The sequence below is a fragment of the Oncorhynchus masou genome, chromosome 30, assembly GCF_036934945.1.
Source record: "Oncorhynchus masou masou isolate Uvic2021 chromosome 30, UVic_Omas_1.1, whole genome shotgun sequence".
In the NCBI taxonomy this organism is placed as follows: domain Eukaryota; kingdom Metazoa; phylum Chordata; class Actinopteri; order Salmoniformes; family Salmonidae; genus Oncorhynchus; species Oncorhynchus masou.
In genome coordinates, this window is record NC_088241.1 from 6,364,611 (window position 1) to 6,389,315 (window position 24,705).

The 24,705-nt window shown below is 45.3% G+C and overlaps 1 protein-coding gene across 3 annotated transcripts in view; it reads left to right on the forward strand.

Annotated features, from left to right (window-relative positions):
- Nucleotides 1-346: 346 nt before the first annotated feature.
- The window catches only part of LOC135521900 (non-homologous end joining factor IFFO1-like), a 37,560-nt gene continuing 13,201 nt past the window's right edge, over nt 347-24,705 (forward strand). For 2 of the 3 annotated variants that reach the window (XM_064947695.1, XM_064947696.1), the window contains exons 1-3: nt 348-1,802; nt 13,911-13,971; nt 21,426-21,521. In XM_064947695.1, coding sequence (XP_064803767.1) covers nt 790-1,802; nt 13,911-13,971; nt 21,426-21,521 — 1,170 coding nt within the window. In that variant the 5' untranslated portion in view covers nt 348-789. Of the gene's footprint in view, nt 1,803-13,910; nt 13,972-21,425; nt 21,522-24,705 lie in introns of all 3 variants that reach the window. The other variant, XR_010452620.1, reaches the window with a different exon arrangement.

Genomic DNA, 24,705 nt, shown 5'->3' on the forward strand with positions numbered 1-24,705 from the left:
TGTGACCATAAAATGACAAGTGGGAAGATATTGTTGCCTATGTGGTGTGACCATAAAATGACAAGTGGGAAGATATTGTTGCCTATGTGGTGTGACCATAAAATGACAAGTGGGAAGATATTGTTGCCTATGTGGTGTGACCATAAAATGACAAGTGGGAAGATATTGTTGCCTATGTGGTGTGACCATAAAATGACATTCACAAGTGGACATGTTCCTGAAAACACCTCCCCAAATCGTGAACGAGGACTCTAAGAGGTCGTTTATAGAACTGTTCGTAGCCTACTGGGCACAGAAAACCAGCTACTTGTGTATTTACGGTAGCTTCCAAGCTCTGCAAATCTTGCAGCACTTGTTGTGTCTTGTGGCCACTTTGGTGCCAGATAAGCGTTGACGGAAGACACTGGATTTATTTTTAATACATTAGAGATTTGCAGCATTTAACAGTACTTTCTCTCATATAGGCTGCATACCAAAACATTACTTTCTGAATATATTTGAGTGTTGTCGCCTGCGCATAGCCGTCGGACCGGCCTATTCGGCATTGTTTTTTGGGGCGACCGTTATCCAGCAACAGAGCCAGACAGGAAGAGCGAGGGAACTTATTCCACGAGCCTCTTTAGACCGACCGGAGATAAATCGAGGAAACATTCGTAATTAGAAACAGTTACGTAACCTGGTATAGGTGGAACGTCACGGATACGCCTGGTATCCAACAACAAGTCAACTTTCAGCCTGTCATTATTTTATTTTTGTTATTTTATACGGATAAAATTACCGCCCGTGTTCATGCCAGATCTGCAGCGCTTTAGTTTTCCATACCATAGTATGAATCCTTTGTTAGAGGCGAACTCGCTTCTCCAACATCAACAGCAGCAGAACCAAGGAGGACCGAGTCATCCAGATTCGCCCTCAGGCCTTCTACCCGAAGCCGTCTTCTGCTCGCCCGACCCGACATCTTTCTTCCTGGGCGACCATCCCGGACTGGGCTCGGAATCTCTGCCAGGGTTCGATTTCACCACACCCTCACAAGCTTACCTGCATCTGAACCATAATAACCACTCTTATCACCGGTCTGTGCCCCAACCTCCTGCAGCGATGGCCCTGAGGAACGACCTGGGCTCCAATATCAGTGTCCTAAAGACTCTGAACTTACGGTTCCGATGCTTTCTGGCCAAAGTACATGAACTTGAGCGAAGGAATAAGATTTTGGAGAAACAACTACAACAGGCGTTGGATGCGAAGAACAGCTGTGATGGAAGTTGTTCTGAAAGCGCTAGACGGGCCCATACCCAAGAAACAGGTGTACAGACCGGGTTTGTGGGAACTATCACGCTCAGGCCCGGGTCACTCCCGTTCCAAAACACCAATAACTCTGCGAGACGACCCACTACCCTCTTCACACCTGCCCTCAACACTGTCCTCACGCTTGAGTCCAAGAACAAAGCTGAAACAAACCCCACCGAACCGAATCAGAATCCAACCATCACGGTAAGCCTATCAACCCCGACAATCGACTCTCCAGCCGGGTCCAATTCAATCACCAACGGGAAAACGGTTTTCAGTACTGGCACTGGAACCCCCACCAACCCGCCTCCCCGGTTCCTCCCCGGTACCATCTGGTCCCACAACCATACCCGCAAGCTCGGTTCTGGCGTGGAGACGCGCGTCACCAGCCCCGGTGTGTCCTGGGTCCAGCCGGACGGGGTCGGGGTCCAGATTGACACCATTACCCCAGAGATCAGAGCCCTGTACAACGTCCTGGCCAAAGTCAAGAGGGAGAGAGACGAGTACAAACGCAGGTAAATAGGATCAACCTTTGTTGATTTATTCACCAAAGTAAGGCCTAATTAACGTGTGTGTCTGACGGGTGTAAAGGCGCATGGGGACCTAGAGTTGTGATTAAACGTCTCTTGGCAAAAGTCAGTTGATGTAACTTAGTGAAACTATAATAGGCGTACATGTATTATTTTGCTCATGCCACTTGGGTGAAGTGAAAGGCCCTATTACAACAGATGGCCTCTGAGAGCAGCTGTGTCCTGCCTGTGTTCTGTCTATTTCTGCCACAGCCCACACCATTCTTATTGCTCTTGATGCAAAGGGCTTCTGGGGGAAATACCAAACATTATCAGACCATAACTGACTCAGAATGAAGTCATGTAACTGAGATCCAACACAGGAAGGCTCTGTCTCAACAATCAAACCAATGCTTTTGAAGTTCAAAGACCTTTGAAGTCTTGAGTTTCCCACTAGCTAGTGGACTCCAGACCTAGGTCAGGGTATGCTTGATTTAGCTGTTTGTACTTTTGGGATTACTGCATTGATTTTGTACTTTTGAGACTATTCCATTTGAACCAGGCAAACTATATATAAATCAAGCACAGCTCAAGTATTTGAAGATTTGACTTATGGTTTGGCTTGGGGAAGGAATATCTGCTTAGTGCCCCTGTAGAAAAAAGGGGAATGGGCCAAACACAGTGACAGGAATCTGATACAGAGACCATAGTGCACCTCTGCACGTTTGAAATGGCTGCAGTTTGTATTCTATGACAGGACTAGAACCCGGACCGCTGATTTGTGGCACTAGTAACAGCAGGGCTGTGGCTTCGATTCACGCTGCACAGGTCACATAGACATGGTCTATACTGAAGGTATGACCATACGTTTATCCAAATCAACATATCTCAGCAAAAATGCCATACCCAATGAATGTAAGGTGATAGACAAGCATGTATGTCCCATTAGGAAGGCTGGGTAGGGTCAATGATTGGTTTGTGATCGGGAGGACCTGGGACAAGTGTGTGTTTGTGGCTGTTTTGTTTGTTTATTGCGATTTCATGAGGCATGTGACCTTACTGCCACCTCCAAGTGAGTCAAGTCCAGGCTTGTCTCACCTTCAGACATCCATATATCTGATAGCATCCGTACTGCACAGTCATTGATATGATTTAGGCCTCCAGTGCAATGAAAGAATGTTATCTCTGTCATGAGTCTGTTGTTGTAGTAATGCAGTTAAATCTACCTGCAGGCAACATGTAGAGAGAGAAACCCACAGGACTATTCACTTCCCTCCCTCTCCTCCACTCCTCTTCCCCTGCAGGCAACATGTAGAGAGAGAAACCCACAGGACTATTCACTTCCCTCCCTCTCCTCCACTCCTCTTCCCCTACAGGCAACATGTAGAGAGGGAAACCCACAGGACTATTCACTTCCCTCCCTCTCCTCCACTCCTCTTCCCCTACAGGCAACATGTAGAGAGAGAAACCCACAGGACTATTCACTTCCCTCCCTCTCCTCCACTCCTCTTCCCCTACAGGCAACATGTAGAGAGAGAAACCCACAGGACTATTCACTTCCCTCCCTCTCCTCCACTCCTCTTCCCCTACAGGCAACATGTAGAGAGAGAAACCCACAGGACTGTTCACTTCCCTCCCTCTCCTCCACTCCTCTTCCCCTGCAGGCAACATGTAGAGAGAGAAACCCACAGGACTATTCACTTCCCTCCCTCTCCTCCACTCCTCTTCCCCTGCAGGCAACATGTAGAGAGAGAAACCCACAGGACTATTCACTTCCCTCCCTCTCCTCCACTCCTCTTCCCCTGCAGGCAACATGTAGAGAGAGAAACCCACAGGACTATTCACTTCCCTCCCTCTCCTCCACTCCTCTTCCCCTACAGGCAACATGTAGAGAGAGAAACCCACAGGTCTGTTCACTTCCCTCCCTCTCCTCCACTCCTCTTCCCCTGCAGGCAACATGTAGAGAGAGAAACCCACAGGACTATTCACTTCCCTCCCTCTCCTCCACTCCTCTTCCCCTGCAGGCAACATGTAGAGAGAGAAACCCACAGGACTATTCACTTCCCTCCCTCTCCTCCACTCCTCTTCCCCTACAGGCAACATGTAGAGAGGGAAACCCACAGGACTATTCACTTCCCTCCCTCTCCTCCACTCCTCTTCCCCTACAGGCAACATGTAGAGAGAGAAACCCACAGGACTATTCACTTCCCTCCCTCTCCTCCACTCCTCTTCCCCTACAGGCAACATGTAGAGAGGGAAACCCACAGGACTATTCACTTCCCTCCCTCTCCTCCACTCCTCTTCCCCTACAGGCAACATGTAGAGAGAGAAACCCACAGGACTATTCACTTCCCTCCCTCTCCTCCACTCCTCTTCCCCTACAGGCAACATGTAGAGAGAGAAACCCACAGGACTATTCACTTCCCTCCCTCTCCTCCACTCCTCTTCCCCTGCAGGCAACATGTAGAGAGAGAAACCCACAGGACTATTCACTTCCCTCCCTCTCCTCCACTCCTCTTCCCCTACAGGTAACATGTAGAGAGAGAAACCCACAGGACTATTCACTTCCCTCCCTCTCCTCCACTCCTCTTCCCCTACAGGCAACATGTAGAGAGAGAAACCCACAGGACTATTCACTTCCCTCCCTCTCCTCCACTCCTCTTCCCCTACAGGCAACATGTAGAGAGAGAAACCCACAGGACTATTCACTTCCCTCCCTCTCCTCCACTCCTCTTCCCCTACAGGCAACATGTAGAGAGAGAAACCCACAGGACTATTCACTTCCCTCCCTCTCCTCCACTCCTCTTCCCCTACAGGCAACATGTAGAGAGAGATTCTAACAGGACTATTCACTTCCCTCCCTCTCCTCCACTCCTCTTCCCCTGCAGGCAACATGTAGAGAGAGAAACCCACAGGACTGTTCACTTCCCTCCCTCTCCTCCACTCCTCTTCCCCTGCAGGCAACATGTAGAGAGGGAAACCCACAGGACTATTCACTTCCCTCCCTCTCCTCCACTCCTCTTCCCCTACAGGCAACATGTAGAGAGAGAAACCCACAGGACTATTCACTTCCCTCCCTCTCCTCCACTCCTCTTCCCCTGCAGGCAACATGTAGAGAGAGAAACCCACAGGACTATTCACTTCCCTCCCTCTCCTCCACTCCTCTTCCCCTGCAGGCAACATGTAGAGAGGGAAACCCACAGGACTATTCACTTCCCTCCCTCTCCTCCACTCCTCTTCCCCTACAGGCAACATGTAGAGAGAGAAACCCACAGGACTATTCACTTCCCTCCCTCTCCTCCACTCCTCTTCCCCTGCAGGCAACATGTAGAGAGGGAAACCCACAGGACTATTCACTTCCCTCCCTCTCCTCCACTCCTCTTCCCCTACAGGCAACATGTAGAGAGGGAAACCCACAGGACTATTCACTTCCCTCCCTCTCCTCCACTCCTCTTCCCCTACAGGCAACATGTAGAGAGAGAAACCCACAGGACTATTCACTTCCCTCCCTCTCCTCCACTCCTCTTCCCCTGCAGGCAACATGTAGAGAGGGAAACCCACAGGACTATTCACTTCCCTCCCTCTCCTCCACTCCTCTTCCCCTACAGGCAACATGTAGAGAGAGAAACCCACAGGACTATTCACTTCCCTCCCTTTCCTCCACTCCTCTTCCCCTACAGGCAACATGTAGAGAGAGAAACCCACAGGACTATTCACTTCCCTCCCTCTCCTCCACTCCTCTTCCCCTACAGGCAACATGTAGAGAGAGAAACCCACAGGACTATTCACTTCCCTCCCTCTCCTCCACTCCTCTTCCCCTGCAGGCAACATGTAGAGAGAGAAACCCACAGGACTATTCACTTCCCTCCCTCTCCTCCACTCCTCTTCCCCTGCAGGCAACATGTAGAGAGAGAAACCCACAGGACTATTCACTTCCCTCCCTCTCCTCCACTCCTCTTCCCCTACAGGCAACATGTAGAGAGAGAAACCCACAGGACTGTTCACTTCCCTCCCTCTCCTCCACTCCTCTTCCCCTGCAGGCAACATGTAGAGAGAGAAACCCACAGGACTATTCACTTCCCTCCCTCTCCTCCACTCCTCTTCCCCTACAGGCAACATGTAGAGAGAGAAACCCACAGGACTGTTCACTTCCCTCCCTCTCCTCCACTCCTCTTCCCCTACAGGCAACATGTAGAGAGAGAAACCCACAGGACTGTTCACTTCCCTCCCTCTCCTCCACTCCTCTTCCCCTACAGGCAACATGTAGAGAGAGAAACCCACAGGACTATTCACTTCCCTCCCTCTCCTCCACTCCTCTTCCCCTGCAGGCAACATGTAGAGAGAGAAACCCACAGGACTATTCACTTCCCTCCCTCTCCTCCACTCCTCTTCCCCTGCAGGCAACATGTAGAGAGAGAAACCCACAGGACTATTCACTTCCCTCCCTCTCCTCCACTCCTCTTCCCCTGCAGGCAACATGTAGAGAGAGAAACCCACAGGACTATTCACTTCCCTCCCTCTCCTCCACTCCTCTTCCCCTACAGGCAACATGTAGAGAGAGAAACCCACAGGACTATTCACTTCCCTCCCTCTCCTCCACTCCTCTTCCCCTGCAGGCAACATGTAGAGAGAGAAACCCACAGGACTATTCACTTCCCTCCCTCTCCTCCACTCCTCTTCCCCTACAGGCAACATGTAGAGAGAGAAACCCACAGGACTGTTCACTTCCCTCCCTCTCCTCCACTCCTCTTCCCCTACAGGCAACATGTAGAGAGAGAAACCCACAGGACTATTCACTTCCCTCCCTCTCCTCCACTCCTCTTCCCCTACAGGCAACATGTAGAGAGAGAAACCCACAGGACTATTCACTTCCCTCCCTCTCCTCCACTCCTCTTCCCCTGCAGGCAACATGTAGAGAGAGAAACCCACAGGACTATTCACTTCCCTCCCTCTCCTCCACTCCTCTTCCCCTGCAGGCAACATGTAGAGAGAGAAACCCACAGGACTATTCACTTCCCTCCCTCTCCTCCACTCCTCTTCCCCTGCAGGCAACATGTAGAGAGAGAAACCCACAGGACTATTCACTTCCCTCCCTCTCCTCCACTCCTCTTCCCCTGCAGGCAACATGTAGAGAGAGAAACCCACAGGACTATTCACTTCCCTCCCTCTCCTCCACTCCTCTTCCCCTACAGGCAACATGTAGAGAGAAAACCCACAGGACTATTCACTTCCCTCCCTCTCCTCCACTCCTCTTCCCCTACAGGCAACATGTAGAGAGAGAAACCCACAGGACTGTTCACTTCCCTCCCTCTCCTCCACTCCTCTTCCCCTACAGGCAACATGTAGAGAGAGAAACCCACAGGACTATTCACTTCCTCCCTCTCCTCCACTCCTCTTCCCCTGCAGGCAACATGTAGAGAGAGAAACCCACAGGACTATTCACTTCCCTCCCTCTCCTCCACTCCTCTTCCCCTGCAGGCAACATGTAGAGAGAGAAACCCACAGGACTATTCACTTCCCTCCCTCTCCTCCACTCCTCTTCCCCTACAGGCAACATGTAGAGAGAGAAACCCACAGGACTATTCACTTCCCTCCCTCTCCTCCACTCCTCTTCCCCTGCAGGCAACATGTAGAGAGAGAAACCCACAGGACTATTCACTTCCCTCCCTCTCCTCCACTCCTCTTCCCCTGCAGGCAACATGTAGAGAGAGAAACCCACAGGACTATTCACTTCCCTCCCTCTCCTCCACTCCTCTTCCCCTGCAGGCAACATGTAGAGAGAGAAACCCACAGGACTATTCACTTCCCTCCCTCTCCTCCACTCCTCTTCCCCTGCAGGCAACATGTAGAGAGAGAAACCCACAGGACTATTCACTTCCCTCCCTCTCCTCCACTCCTCTTCCCCTGCAGGCAACATGTAGAGAGAGAAACCCACAGGACTATTCACTTCCCTCCCTCTCCTCCACTCCTCTTCCCCTGCAGGCAACATGTAGAGAGAGAAACCCACAGGACTATTCATTCACTTCAAGAAGGTAGTTTCAGTATAAGATACTTCCCTCCCTCTCCTCCACTCCTCTTCCCCTGCCCTGTCCCTTGTTCTCTCCATCTATCCATTCATATTGCTATTCATTGTTCCCGCTCTCTCATTGGCTAGTTCTCTCATACCCCTCCAGGGGTGGAAAAAGTACCCAATTGTCATACTTGATTTAAAAGTAAAGATACCTTAATAGGAAATTACTCAAGTAAAAGTCAGTCACCCAGTAAAATACTACTTGAGTAAAAGTCTAAAATAATTTTGTTTTAAAGGTACTTAACTATCAAAAGTAAAATTATAAATAATTTCAAATTCCTTATATTAAGCAAAGCATATGGCACAATTGTTCATGTTTTTATGTTTAATACTAAAGAGCCTATACGAACATCCAATAGTCAAAGGTATATGAAATACAAATGGTATAGAGAGACATAGTCCAATAATTCCTATAATAACTACAACCTAAAACTTCTTACCTGGGAATATTGACTCATATGTTCTCATGTTCTGAGCAAGGAACTTAAACATTAGCTTATTTACGTGGCACTTATTGCACTTTTACTTTCTTCTCCAACACTGTGTTTTTGCATTATTTAAACCAAATTGAACATGTTTCATTATTTATTTGAGACTACATAGATATTATTTATGTATTATATTAAGTGTTCATTGTTCATTCAGTATTGTTGTAATTGTCATTATATATATAATCAATCGGTATCAGCTTTTTTTTTGGTCATCCAATAATCGGTATCGGTGTTGAAAAATCATAATCGGTCGACCTCTAACTCAGACATCATTCAGAAACTAAGCATTTGTGTTTAGTGAGTCTGACAGGTCAGAGGCAGTAGAGATGACCAGGAATGATCTCTTGATAAGTGTGTGAATTAGACCATTTCTGGCCCGCTAAACATTCAAAATGTAACAAGTCATTTTGGGTGTCAGGGAAAATGTACAGAATAAAAAGTACATGCATTTTCTTTAGGAATGTAGTGAAGTAAAAGTTACCCCAAAAAACTACTTAAATAGTACTTTTAAAGTATTTTTACTTAAGTACTTTACACCACTGTACCCTCTTACTGTCTCCTCCCTTATTTTCCTGACCTGCTCTGTCCTGTATTATCATCCCCCCTTCACCTCTCTCTGTCTCTGTCTCCGTCTTTCTCTCTCTCTGTCTCAACTTCTCTCTGTCTCCGTCTTTCTCTCTCTCTGTCTCAACTTCTCTCTGTCTCTGTCTTTCTCTCTCTCTGTCTCAACTTCTCTCTGTCTCCGTCTTTCTCTCTCTCTGTCTTAACTTCTCTCTGTCTCCGTTTTTCTCTCTCTCTGTCTCAACTTCTCTCTGTCTCTGTCTTTCTCTCTCTCTCTCAATTCAATTTTTTCAATTCAAGGGCTTTATTGGCATGGTAAACATGTGTTAACATTGCCAAAGCAATTGAGGTAGATAATATATAAAGTATATTAGTGTATCTGTCTCTCTGTCTTTCTCTCTCTCTCTGTGTCTCTCTCTGTCTCTCTCTCGCTCTCTCTCTCATCAAGTTAAATGCGGCTTTATTGGCATGGGAAACATCTTTACATTGCCAAAGCAAGTGAGACAAAGAGTAAACAAAGAAGTGAGAATACATAAAACAATGTCACCAAAAACGATTAGAAATTAACAATAAGCATTGCACTCACAAAGTTTTGAAAACATTTTTTTAAATGTTTTGTGTTATATATCAGCTATGTACAGTGTTATATCAATGTGCATATGGTTGTAGTGCGAATAGTAGGGGAAGATAAATCAACATAAATATTGGTGGTATTTACGATGTTTTTTGTGCTGCACTTGTTGCGCTTTTCTCATGGCAACGGGCCTAAGTCCTGCTGCTGTGATTTCACACTGCGCTATTTCGCCTAACAGATATGGGAGTTTATCAATGTTTAATTAGTTTTCAAATTCTTTGTGAGTCTGTGTGATCTGTGGGAAATATGTGTCTCTAATATGGTCATACATTTGGCAGTGGGTTGGGAAGTTCAGCTCATTTTCCACCTCATTTTGTGGGCATTATGCACATAGCCAGGTCTGTCTATGGGGGGTACATTTTGGGTCAGTCACTGGTCAGGTATTCTGCCACTGTGTACTCCATGTTTAGGGCCAAATAGCATTTCGCTGTCAGAGCCTTACTGATCATTGCACCTGGACACAGCCCATCTGTAAACAGCCCACCCAACTACCTCATCCCCATATTGTTATTTATTTATATATATGTTTTTTTTCCTCCTTTGCACCCCAGTATCTCTACTTGCACATTCATCTTCTGCACATCTATCACTCCAGTGTTTAATTGCTAAATTGAAATTATTTTACCACTATGGCCTATTTATTGCCTTACCTCCCTAATCGTACTACATTTGCACACATTGTACAAAGATTTTTCTATTATATTATTGACTGTATGTTTGTTTATTCCATGTGTAACTCTGTGTTGTTGTTTGTGTCCCACTGCTGTGCTTTATCTTGGCCAGGTCGCAGTTGTAAATGAGAACTTGTTCTCAACTGCCTACCTGGTTAAATAAAGGTGAAATAAAAAAAATCCAATTTGCTCAGTTTTTTTTGGTTGATTCCAGTGTGTCAAATAGTTATCCCTTTGCTTTCTCATAATTTGTTTTGGTCTAAATACGTTTCTGTCCTCAGGCTCTGTGAGGTCAGTTTGTGTTTGTACAGAGACTCAGAACCAGCTGGCTGAGGGGACTCTTCTCTAGGTTCATCTCTCTGTAGGTGAGGGCTTTGTGGTGGAATGTGTGGGCATCGCTTCCTTTTAGGTGTTTGTAGAATTTAACAGCTATTTTCTGCACTTTGAAAACTAGTGGGTGTAGTCCTCATTCTGCTCTGCATGCATAATTCTGGGTTTTGCGTTGCACACAAAGTAATTTGTTACAGAATTCTGCAGGCAAAATCTCAATTGGGTTTGTCCCATTTAGTGAATTCTTGGTTGGTGAGTGGACCCCACCCAGACCTCACAACCATAGAGGGCAATGGGTTCTGTTACTGATTGGGATGTCAAGCTTTATGTTCTTTTTGATGGGGTAGAAGGTCCTTCTTGCCTTGTCTGTCAGATTGTTCACAGCCTTGTGGATGTTAGCTGTGGTGCTGATGTTTAGTCTGAGGTCAGCATAACTATTTGTGGGCAACACTATCTAGATAGAATTTGTATTTGTTGTCATGGCTTCTGGACCTTTTTTGGAACACCATTAATTTTGTCTTACTGAGATTCACTTTCAGGGCCCAAGTCTGACAGAATCTGTGCAGAAGATCTAAGTGCTGCTGTCGGCCCTCCTTGGTTGGGGGCAGAAGCACCAGATCATCTACAAACAGTAGACATGTGATTTGTGAGTCCAGTATGGTGAGGCCTGGTGCTGTAGGCTGTTCAAGTGCCTTTTGAAAAAGCTTTTTTGAAATCAACAAAGCATGAGAAGACTTTGCTTTATTTTGGTTCGTTTGTCAGTAAGGGTGTGCAGGGTGAATACAAGGAAATGATGGAGTCTGCTGTTGATGATGGTGCAGAGGATTTTTCAGAGATTGCTGTTGATGCAGATTCCACTATAAATATTGGGGTCAAATTTGTCTCCACTTTGTGGATTGGGATGATGAGACCTTGGTTCCAAATATTGGGGAAGTTGCCAGTGCTGAGGACGATGTTGAAGAGTTTAAGAATAGCCTATTTGTGGTTTGTATATTTAATCATTTAGTTTAGTATACCATCAACACTACAGGCCTGTAGCTCATCCAATGTAATTGGAGAATCCAGTGGGTTCTGGTAGTCTTTCATAGCTGATTCTAAGTTTAGTAAATGGTCATGTATATGTTTTTTCTTTGTTATACAACTGAAAAGATGGGAGAAGTGTTTTATCCATACATCTCCATCTTCGTGTTGTTTAGTGTGTTCCAATGTTCCCAGAAGTCATTTGATTCTATGGAATCTTCAGTTTCATTGAGCTGATTTCTGAAATGATGTTCCTTCTTTTTTCTTAGTGTATTTCAGTATTATTTTAGTGTTTCACCATCTTGAAGGCGGAAGCTAAGGTTTTCTGGGTCTCTGTGTTTTTGGTTGGATAGGTTCTCAATTTCTTTCTTAGGTTTTTGCGTTCTTCATCAAACCATTTCTAATTGTTGTTCGTTTTCTAAATTTGTTATGTTAGCTGATAGATCAAATATATATTCAGGTATCCTATGGCTAATTTTACACCTTCACTATTGCAGGGAAACATTTTGTCCTGGAAATTGTCTAGGAGGGATTGGATTTGTTGTTGGCCAATAGTTTTTTTGTTTTCTACACTACCCTCCTTCCATCTAGCATTTCTTAAAAGCATGTAGTTTGTTCAGCTTCAATGCCTTAGTTGAGTATTGCTCTGTTCAAGAAGATTGTGATTTTGCTGTGATCTGATAGGGGTGTCAGTGGAATGACTGTGATTGTTCCGAGAGACACTGGGTTGAGGTCGGTGATAAAGTAGTCCTATAGTACTACTGCCAAGAGATGAGCTGTAGGTGTACCTACAGTAGGAGTCCCCTCAAAGCCTACCATTGACTATGTCTAGACCCAGCATGCAACAGAGCTGCAGGAGTTGTGACCTGTTTTTGTTGGTTGTTTTGTCAGTTGTGTCTAGGGGGCATATTGGGGAGGGAATGCTGTCACCTCCAAGTAGGTATTTGTCTCCCTGTCTGCTAAGAGTGTCGGGTTCTGGCTTTAGGTCGCCACAGACTAGTACATGTCTCTGGGCCTGGAAAGGGTTGATCTCCCCCTCTAGGATGGAGAAGGTGTCATCAGTAATGTATGGGGGGAGACAGGTGTACCTGTGTACCACACAGGACAACCATTTTCTCTGAGATCATTTCCCTATTTATTTCCAACCAGATGTGAAATGTTCCTGTATTAATTAATTGACTAGAGTGAGTTAGGTTATGTCTGATCTATACCAAATTTTCTCTCTCTCTTTCTCTCTCTCGCATGCTCTCCACTGCCAGCTCCACTCTCCTCTCTTCAATCCCCTTCCCCCACATCTCTCTCCCTCTCTCGCATGCTCTCCACTGCCAGCTCCACTCTCCTGTCTTCAACCCCCTTCCCCCACATCTCTCTCCCTCTCTCGCATGCTCTCCACTGCCAGCTCCACTCTCCTGTCTTCAATCCCCTTCCCCCACATCTCTCTCCCTCTCTTGCATGCTCTCCACTGCCAGCTCCACTCTCCTCTCTTCAATCCCCTTCCCCCACATCTCTCTCCCTCTCTCTTGCATGCTCTCCACTGCCAGCTCCACTCTCCTCTCTTCAACCCCCTTCCCCCACATCTCTCTCCCTCTCTCGCATGCTCTCCACTGCCAGCTCCACTCTCCTGTCTTCAATCCCCTTCCCCCACATCTCTCTCCCTCTCTCGCATGCTCTCCACTGCCAGCTCCACTCTCCTCTCTTCAACCCCCCTTCCCCCACATCTCTCTCCCTCTCTCGCATGCTCTCCACTGCAAGCTCCACTCTCCTCTCTTCAATCCCCTTCCCCCACACCTCTCTCTCTCTCCCTAACTGCATGCGGCCATGCGCCTTCCCCTCCACCTAGTATCTGCAATGCGGTATACTCTGCACGGCAGGCTGTGATTGCTGGAAAAGGGAGGAGGCTCCCAAAGAGAGCTCAGCTCATCTTTCCCAAACTCTTTCCCCCTCCCTCCCTCACTCTCACCTTACCCATCTATCTCAATCACAACAGTGTGCACAATGCCACAAAAACGTCTCTCTGTACACTATATAACCTCCTATTTGTTTTAAGAGCAGTTTGGTAAAGGCTCCGACATGTTGCAGTATTGTGCATTTTAAGCAGCTGTGTGGTGTGTTGAGTCACTGAATCAGCCATTGTAGTTCTCACATGTCAACTGTACAGGCTTTTAATGAGATTACTGTTCACTAGATGGGTGGTGCTGTCTGACCCTGGGGTCCAGATTCATGGACCAGGGGTTTCAGACACACACACACACACACACACACACACCGTTAATAGTTATTATTATGATGTTGCCATTGTACTGTGTAATTTACTTCACATTATATTTTGTCGTGTAGGTGGGAGGAAGAGTACACTGTCAGAGTGGACATGCAGCAGAAGATGGAAGACCTACAGGAGGTAACACTGTGCGTGTGTGTGCCTGGCCTCTCATATTGATTGATGCATAGGCGGTAAATGTCTGTTGATTTGCAGGGATAAGAACAAAGCCATGTCAGCATATCAAACATGACAACAAGACATTACATTGAAATGTTTAGGAACTCAATGCTTGTAGACACAAAGGCCCTCCTCACTGATCTATACACTAACTTAGGGCGCAGGGCCAGAGGCGCAGTGTTGTGTCTGAGGTTCTGGCGGTGTTGTCTCTGACGCTGTGTCATCAGGTTCTGGCGGTGTTGTCTCTGACGCTGTGTCATCAGGTTCTGGCGGTGTTGTCTCTGACGCTGTGTCATCAGGTTCTGGCGGTGTTGACACATTTGACATTGCCCTGACGCATGCAAAACAACCTAATACAATTACTTGTATGAAACAGCTTGGTTGAATAGTGTGCAAACCACTAACCTAATATATGTTTATAAACGTAATATGTATGTTTATAAACAGCTAACATAATTGTACTGTAGGCTATGTATACATCCCTAACCTACTAGTTAGATGCTCCTCCCATGACGTTCGTCATAAGTGTTATAGAAAGCAGCTGACAGACATGATCAGACAGCCGAATGGTTAACTATTTGAGGAACGGGTGGAGCTACTGACACACATTCAGCATGATTGAATTACAGCAACGATAGCAACTCCCCAAAATGGCCCCGTTGGTCCCCATCAGATAGTTACATCTGAAAGGCATTTGACGTCCTACTTCCAAATTGTATTGGTCACATACATATTAAGCAGATGTTATTGCGGGTGGAGATAAATATTGTAATAGTAATATCTAACAATTCACGACAATTCACACAAATCTAAAGTAAAATAATTTGTAACGCTTTTCTTCTGGTGAAAGAGAGGCGGACCAAAATGCAGCGTGGTTATTTTTGTACATCTTTAATCAAGATGAAAATACAACAATCTACAAAACAAGAAACTTGAAAAACCGAAACAATCCTATCTGGGGCCACAAACACAAAGACAGGAACAATCACCCACCAAACCCAACACAAAACAGGCTACCTAAATATGGTTTCCAATCAGAGACAATGACAAACACCTGCCTCTGATTGAGAACCATATCAGGCCAAACATAAAATGCCCACCCAGCTCACGTCCTGACCAACACTAAAACAAGGAAAACGCACAAAAACGATGGTCAGAACGTGACAGAATGGAGTTAAACTTCTGACTGGTAGTGTATATTTCTTAAGAACACCTACTCATTCAAGGACTTTTCTTTATTTGTACTATTTTTAGAATAATAGTGAAGACATCAGAACTATGAAATAACACACATGGAATCATGTAGTAACCAAAAAAGTGTTAAACAAATCAAAATATATTTTATATTTGAGATTCTTCAAATAGCCACTCTTTGCCTTGATGACAGCTTTGCACACTCTTGGCATTCTCTCAACCAGCTTCATGAGGTAGTCACCAGGAATGCATTTAAATTAACAGGTGTGCCTTATTAAAAGTTAATTTGTGGAAATTCTATCCATCCTAATGCATTTGAGCCAATAGGTTGTGTTGTGACAAGGTAGGGGTGGTACACAGAAGGTAGCCCTATTTGGTAAAAGACCAAGTCCATATTATGGCAATAACAGCTCAAATAAGCAAAGAGAAATGACAGTTGAAAGTTTCTTCAAGTGCAGTCGCAAGAACCATCAAGCGCTATGATGAAACTGGCTCTCATGAGCACTTCCACAGGAAAGGAAGACCCAGAGTTACCTCTGCTGCAGATAATAAATTCATTAGAGTTACCAGCCTCAGAAATTGCAGCCCAGATAAATGCTTCACAGAGTTCAAGTAACAGACCCATCTCAACATCAACTGTTCAGAGAAGACTGTGTGAATCAGGCCCTTTTGCTGCAAAGAAACCATTACTAAACATGTGCAATGGACATTCGACCGGTGGAAATTTGTCCTTTGGTCTGGAGTCCAAATTTGACATGTTTGGTTCCAACCGCTGTGTGGGTGAAAGGATGATCTCCGTATTTCCCTCCGTAAAGCAGGGAGGAGGAGGTGCTATGGTGTGGGGGTGCTTTGCTGGTGACACTGTTTGTGATTTATTTAGAATTCAAGGGATACTTAACCAGCATGGCTACCACAGCATTCTTCAGCGATACGCCTTCGCATCTGGTTCGCGCTTAGTGGGACTATCATTTGTTTGACCCAACATATGACCCAACACACCTCCAGGCTGTGTAAGTGCTATTTTACCAAGAAGGAGAATGATGGTGTTGCGTCAGATGACCTGGCCTCCACAATTACCCAACCTCAACCAAATTGAGATGGTTTGGGATGAGTCGGAGCGCAGAGTGAAGGAAAAGCAGCTAACAAGTGCTCAGCATATGTGGGAACTCCTTCAAGACTGTTAGAAAAACATTCCAACTGAAGCTAGTTGAGAGAATGCCAAGATTGTGCAAAGCTGTAATCAAGGCAAGGGTTGGCTATTTGATCAATTTCAAATATAAAATCTGTTTAACAATTTTTGGTTACTACGTGATTCCATATTTGTTATTTCAAGGTTTTGATGTCTTCACTATTATTATACAATGTAGAAAATAGTAAATAAATAAATAAATAAAAGCCCTTGAATGAGTAGGTGTTCTTAAACTTTTGGCCGGTAGTGCATAAATATTAGGATGAGCAATGTCCGAGTGGCATTGACTAAAATACAGTAGATTAGAATACAGTATATATACATATGAAATGAGTCAAACAGTATGCAAACATTTATTAAAGTGACCAGTGATTCCATGTCTATGTATATTGGACAGCAGCCTCTAAGTTGCAGGGTTGAGTAACCGGTTGGTAGCCGGCAAGTGATGGCTATTTAACAGTCTGATGGCCTTGAGATAGAAGCTGTTTTTCAGTCTCTTGGTCCCAGTTGTGATGGACCTGTACTCAATCAATCATTCAAATGTATTTATAAAGCCCTTTTTCCATCAGCTGATGTCACAAAGTGCAGATGTAGAAGCATGGTGGCTAGGAAAAACTTAGTCAGAGGGACACACAAAGGAGGGGGTCAGCCAAATGACCAACGGATGGACTATAGACATAGGACATATATTTTTAGGACAGGAAGAGAAGAGACACATAGTCTACTAGTCCTAATAAGGGCAGACATACCAAAGAACACACCAAGCTAAACATAAGGGGCCCATAGGATAAGATGGGAATGTATTATTTTTGGGACATGAAGAGGTCCTGTCACCATTATAACTTAACTAAAAGCAGATATGGGCGCTGTTGGGCGTGAACAAGCAGGAAGCACAGATTGAAAGATAATGGTAGCAGATGGACTGAGGGAAGTAACTTCATTTGCATGTGGGATGCACTCATATGTTGTATGTGTATAAATACAGAGCCAGTGCTCTGGAAAAGGGTGTGTTCCGCGGACCATCTAGGCTTCTGATATGTTTGTATTAAAAGCCTATATTGAATTCACAAGTTCTTGTAAGTGTTCTATTTTGTAACGATCCTCCACGACACCACCCTCGAAGCAGCGTTACCCATGCAGAGCAAGGGAAACAACCACTCCAAGGCTCTGAGCGTGCGAGTGACGTTTGAAACGCTATTAGCGAGCGCTAACTAGTCAGCCATTTCACTTCGGTTACACTAGCCTCATCTCGGGAGTTGATATGCTGGAAGTCATAAACAGCGAAATGCTTGACGCACAACGAAGAGCTGCTGGCAAAACGCACGAAAGTGCTGTTTGTATGAATGTTTACGCGCCTGCTTCTGCCTACCACTGCTCAGTCAGATACTTAGATACTTGTATGCTTGTATGCTCATTCAGATTATACGCAACGCATGACACGCTAGATAATATCTAGTAATAACATCAACCATGTGTAGTTAACTAGTGATTATGATTGATTGATTGTTTTTTATAAGATAATTTTAATGCTAGCTAGCAACTTACCTTGGCTTACTGCATTCGCGTAACAGGCAGTCTCCTTGTGGAATGCAACAAGAGGCAGGTCGTGGTATTGGCTTGAGGGGGAATGTACACGGCTGTGAGCATAACTGAAGAGAATTCTCTTGGTAGGTAATACAGTCTGCATTTGATTGTGAGGAAATCTAGGTCTGATGAACAAAAGGACTTGAGTTTCTGTACATTATCACAATCATACCATAAGTAGTTAATCATGAAACATACACACCCGCTTTCTTCTTCCTGGAGAGTTCTCTATTTCTGTGTACACGATGTACTGAGAACACAGCTGGCTGTATTGACCGGGACAGTATATCCGGAGAGAGCCTTGATTCTGTGAAACAGAGTATGTTACAGTCCCTGATGTCTCTCTGGAGGAGATCCTCGCCCTGAGCTCGTCTACTTTATTGTCCAGGAACTAAACATTAGCGAGTAATATACTCGGAAGCGGTGGATGGTGTGCACTCCTCCTGAGTCAGACTTGAAGTCTACACTTCTCTGACGGCGGCATCTTGTAGCAGCCTCTGGGATAATTTCAAATGCCCTGGGGGTTACGAACAAAGGATCCAAATTGGGAAAGTCGTATTCCTGGTCGTAATGCTGGTGAGTTACCACCACTATGATATTCAAAAGTTCTTTCCGTCTGTAAGAAATAACACACAAAAAACAATACTGCAAAGTTGCTAAGGTGATAGAAGCAGAGCTGCTATGTCTGTTGGCGCGATCTTGCCATCGGTGAGCATATAATGCTGAGCCAGGTGGGGCTCTGGTTTCTCAGGTTTGTTGTGTGAGGATGCAACTGCAGGGGACATCTCCCTAACTCAGTTAGACAGGCTCTGTTGAGCCAACAGGAGACCACATGGCATGCAGCAAAGTTCCACTTTACATTCAACTATCCATGCAGAACAATGTACAAGAGTTACACAAAGAAACACTCAGGGATGAGTCAAGTCAAGTTACCCTATTTCATTTTCACCACAGACACAATCAACTTTTATGTCAAGACATACCTCAGGAAGAAGTTCTGCAAAATATTATTGATAGTAGTTTATGGAATCAAATACTTCAGAGAAAAGAGGGAGAATTAGATCAACAATATGATCCAAGGCACTTGTGAGATTAAGTAGGCAGGGTGGTCAATGTATAATCTGTGTATGTACTGTATGTTTGTGTGTTGTACTTTGGATTTGTAGTAAGACTTAGGGCAAGAACATCTATCCTTACACTGTAAAGAATATATAATCATCATGGACAGATTATAGTTGTACTTTGGATTTGAAGTGCGATTTGAGTCAAGACTTATGATGTTTTACTGTTTGGTCCTACCCTGAGTTGGTCAATATAGAATGTTGTACTGTTTGGCCCTACCCTGAGTTGGTCAATATAGAATGTTTTACTGTTTGGCCCTACCCTGAGTTGGTCAATATAGAATGTTTTACTGTTTGGCCCTACCCTGAGTTGGTCAATATAGAATGTTTTACTGTTTGGCCCTACCCTGAGTTGGTCAATATAGAATGTTTTACTGTTTGACCCTACCCTGAGTTGGTCAATATAGAATGTTTTACTGTTTGGCCCTACCCTGAGTTGGTCAATATAGAATGTTTTACTGTTTGTCCCTACCCTGAGTTGGTCAATATAGAATGTTTTACTGTTTGGCCCTACCCTGAGTTGGTCAATATAGAATGTTTTACTGTTTGTCCCTACCCTGAGTTGGTCAATATAGAATGTTTTACTGTTTGTCCCTACCCTGAGTTGGTCAATATAGAATGTTTTACTGTTTGTCCCTACCCTGAGTTGGTCAATATAGAATGTTTTACTGTTTGGCCCTACCCTGAGTTGCTCAATATAAACTCAGCAAAAAAAGAAACGCCCCTTTTACAGGACCCTGTCTTTCAATGATAATTAGTAAAAATCCAAATAACTTCACAGATCTTCATTGTCAAGGGTTTAGACACTGTTTCCCATGCTTATTCAATGAACCATAAACAATTAATCAACATGGAATGGTCGTTAAGACACTAACAGCTTACAGACGGTAGGCAATTAGGGTCACAGTTATGAAAACCTAGGACACTAAAGAGGCCTTTCTACTGACTCTGAAAAACACCAAAAGAAAGATGCCCAGGGTCCCTGCTCATCTGCGTGAATGTGCCTTAGACATGCTGCAAGGAGGCATAAGGACTGCAGATGTGGCCAGGGCAATAAATTGTATGTGTAACGTGTAACAACACCTACACAGGATCGGTACATCCGGACATCACAGCTACGGGACAGGTACAGGATGGCAACAAAAACTGCCTGAGTTATACCCGAGTTATACCAGGAACGCAGAACCAGGTTATACCAGTTATACGAGTTATACCAGGAACGCACAATCCATCCATCAGTGCTGTCCGCAATAGGCTGAGAGAGGCTGGACTGAGGGCTTGTAGGCCTGTTGTAAGGCAGGTCCTCACCAGACATCACTGGCAACAATGTTGCCTATGGGCACAAACCCACTGTCGCTGGACCAGACAGGACTGGCAAAAAGTGCTCTTCACTGACGAGTTGCGGTTTTGTCTCACCAGGGGTGATGGTTGGATTCGCATTTATCGTCGAAAAAATGAGCATTACACCGAAGCCTGTACTCTGAAGCGGGATCCATTTGGAGGTGGAGAGTCCGTCATGGTCTGGGGTAGTGTGTCACAGCATCATCGGACTGAGTTTGTTGTCATTGCAGGCAATCTCAACGCTGTGCGTTACAGAGAAGACATCCTGCTCCCTCATGTGGTACACTTCCTGCAGGCTCATCCTGACATGACCCTCCAGCATGACAATGCCACCAGACATACTGCTCATTCTGTGCGTGATTTCCTGCAAGACAGGAATGTCAGTGTTCTGCCATGGCCGGCGAAGAGCCCAGATCTCAATCCCATTGTGCACGTCTGGGACCAGTTGGATCGGTGGGTGAGGGACATTTGCCCCCAGAAATGTCAGGGAACTTGTGGCCTTGGTGGAAGAGTGGGGTAATATCTCACAGCAAGAACAGGCAAATCTGGTGCAGTCCATGAGGAGGAGATGAACTGCAATACTTAATGCAGCTGGTGGCCACACCAGATACTGACTGTTACTTTTGCTTTTGACCCCCCCCCCCCCCTTTGTTCAGGGACACATTATTCCATTTCTGTTAGTCACGTTTCTGTGGAACTTGTTCAGTTTATGTCTCAGTTGTTGAATCTTGTTATGTTCATACAATTATTTACACATGTTAAGTTTGCTGTAAATAAACGCAGTTGACAGTGGAAGGACGTTTCTTTTTTTTGCTGAGTTTATAATCTGACCTTATCCAGAAAGTAGGGGCTGAGCTGTTTTGCAGGATGTGTGTGAGTGGTGGGGTTGTGTGTGTGTTTGTGCAGGCCTGCGTGCGTTTGTGTGTGTGAGTGTACCTGTGTGCATGGACATGCATCTCATGATTATGTGTGTGTTTTGTTTGTAGGACCTCCAGGAGAGTGAGGGCTGTCAGGATGAGTTGGCTGTCAGAGTGCAGCAGCTGAAGTCTGAACTGGTGCTCTTCAAAGGCCTCATGAGCAACGTGAGTCTACATCCACAAAGTTCCTCTCAATATGCACCTTCTCTTATCCAATCCAATTGTATTGGTCACATACACATGGTTAGCAGATGTTATTGCGAGTGTAGAGAAATGCTTATGCTTCTAGATCCGACAGTGCAGCAGTATCTAACAGGTAATGTCTAACAATTCCCCAACAAAACCTAATATCTAACAAATTCCACAACAAAACCTAATACACACAATCTACTATAGGAATGAGATAATAATATAAGTATAACATATATGGATGAGCAGTGACAGAGCGGCTAAGATGCAATAGATAGTAAAGAATAGATATACATATGAGATGAGTCATGCGAGATATGTAAACATTATTAAAGTGACTAGTGTTCCATTTATTAAAGTGGCCAATGATATCAAGTCTGTAGGTAGGCAGCAACCTCTCTGTGCTGGTGGTGGCTGTTTAACAATCTGATGGCCTTTAGATAGAAGCTGTTTTCCAATCTCTCTGTCCCAGATTTGATGCCCCTGTACTGACCTTGCCTTCTGGATGGATGCAAGGTGAACAGGCAGTGGCTTGGGTGGTTGTTGTCCTTGATGATCTTTATGGCCTTCCTGTGACATCGGGTGTTGTAGGTGTCCTGGAGGGCAGGTAGTTTGCCCCCGGTGATCCGGTGTGCAGACCTCACTACCCTCTGGAGAGCCCTGCGGCTGTGGGTGGTGCAGTTAGTGTACCAGGTGGTGATACAGCCCGACAGGATGCTCTCAATTGTGCACCTGTAAAAGTTATTGAGGGTTTTCAGTGATAACCCAACATTTTTTCAGCCTCCTGAGGTTGAAGAGGCGATATTGCGCCTTCTTCACCACACTGTCTGTGGGCGTGGACCATTTCAGTTTGTTTGTGATATATACACCGAGGACCTTCACTTTCCAGCTTCTCCACTACTGTTCTGTCGATGTGGATAGGGGGATGCTCCCTTTGCTGGTTCCTGCAGTCCACAATCCTCTCTTTTGTTTTTTTGACATTGAGTGAGAGGTTATTTTCCTGACACCACATTCCGAGGGCCCTCACCTCCTCAGTGTTGGCTGTCTTGTCATTGTTGATAATCAAGCATACCACTGTAGTGTCGTCTGCAAACTTTACCACCTGGCGGGCGGCCCGTCAGGAAGTCCAGGACCTAGTTGAACAGAGCGGGGTCGAGACCCAGGGTCTCAAGCTTAATGATGAGTTTGGAGTGTACTATGGTGTTAAATGCTGAGCTGTAGTCAATGAACATCATTCTTTTGTAGGTATTCCTCTTGTCCAGATGGGTTAGGGCAGTGTGATGGCGATTGCATCGTCTGTGGGCCTATTGCGGCGGTAAGCAAATTGGAGTGGGTCTAGGGTGTCAGGTAGGTTGGAAGTGATATGATCCTTGACTAGTCTCTCAAAGCACTTCATGATGACGGAAGTGAGTGCTACGGGGCGGTAGTCATTTAGCTCAGTTACCTTGGCTTTCTTGGGAACAGGAACAATGGTGGCCCTCTTGAAGCATGTGGGAACAGCAGACTGGAATAAGGATTGATTGAATATGTCCGTAAACACACCAGCCAGCTGGTCTGCACCATGCTCTGAGGATGCGGCTGGGGATGCCGTCTGGGCCGGAAGCCTTGCGAGGGTTAACACGTTTAAATGTTTTACTCACATTGACCACGGAGAAGGAGAGCCCACAGTCTTTGGTAGTGGGCCATGTTGGTGGCATTTTATTGTCCTCAAAATGTGCAAAGAAGTTGTTTTAATTTGTCTGAGAGCAAGATGTCAATGTTTGCGACGGTGCTGGTTTTATTTTTGTAATCCCTGATTGACTGTAGACCCTGCCACATGCGGGTGAGGCTACCCGGAACATAACCCAGTCAATGTGATCTAAGCAATCTTGAAGCGTGGAATCCAATTGGTCAGACCAGCGTTGGATAGACCTAAGCACGGGCGCTTCCTGTTTTAGTTTCTGACTATAGGAGGGGAGCAACAAGATGGAGTCATGGTCAGATTTGCCAAAAGTAGGGCGGGGGAGGGCCTTGCATGCATTGCAGAAGTTAGAGTAGCAGTGGTCGAGTGTGTTACTTGCTCCTGTACTGCAATCGATATGCTGATAGAATTTAGGTAGCCTTGTTCTCAGATTAGCTTTGTTAAAATCCCCAGCTACAATAAATGCAGCCTCAGGATATATAGTTTCCAGTTTGCATAAAGTTCAGTGAAGTTCCTTGATGGCCGTCTTGGTATCCACTTGCAGGGGGATATACATGTCTGTGACGATAACCAAGGAGAGTTCTCTTGAGAGATAATATGGTCTGCATTTGATTGTGAGAAATTTTAGGTCAGGTGAACAAAAGGACTTATGTTCTTACAATTACACCATGAATCGTTAATCATGAAACATACACGCCGCCCTTCTTCTTATCAGAAAGATGTTTGTTCCTGTCGGCGTGATACACTGAAAATTCTGTTGGTCATCTCTCCGTGAAACAGAGAGTGTTACAATCCCGGATACCGTATTTGAAAGAAACTCTTACCCTAATTTTGTCGACTTTGTTAACTGGGGACTAGACGTTAGCGAGGAATATATTCGGAAGCGGTGGGTGGTATTGCGCGTATCCGAAGCCTCACTAGAAGACCGCTCCGACACCCTTTCCTCTGATGGTGTTGTTTTGGGTCGGCCTCTAGAATCAGTTCAAATGCCCTGGGAGTTGCAGACAAAGGATCCGCTTTGGGAAAGTCGTATTCCTGATCGTGGTGCTGGTTGTGCTGGTAAGTTGATGTCTCTCTGATATCCAATAGTTCTTCCCGGCTGTATGTAATAACACTTAAGGTTTTCTGGGCTAACACTGTAAGGAGTAATGCATAAAAACCCCAAATACTGCTCAGTTTCCTAAGGACTTGAAGCGAAGCTGCCATCTCTATCAGCGCCATCTCATGTTGCCATCCACACCTAACAGAACCATCATCAACAACTGGTATACATCTTTCTCCCATATATACACACAGCCTCATACTGTCCTGATCTTGATCTGACTGAACACAAATCAGCTGCTCATCGATGACCCTTTTCACTCTCAATATTGTCTGGTTCATTCTCCTGTCCCACTGTGTCCCCTAGTCTGTTTCTCACACTCTACACAGAGATCACTCCTGGTCTGGTTAGGATGATAACTCTTACTAGGAGACCAT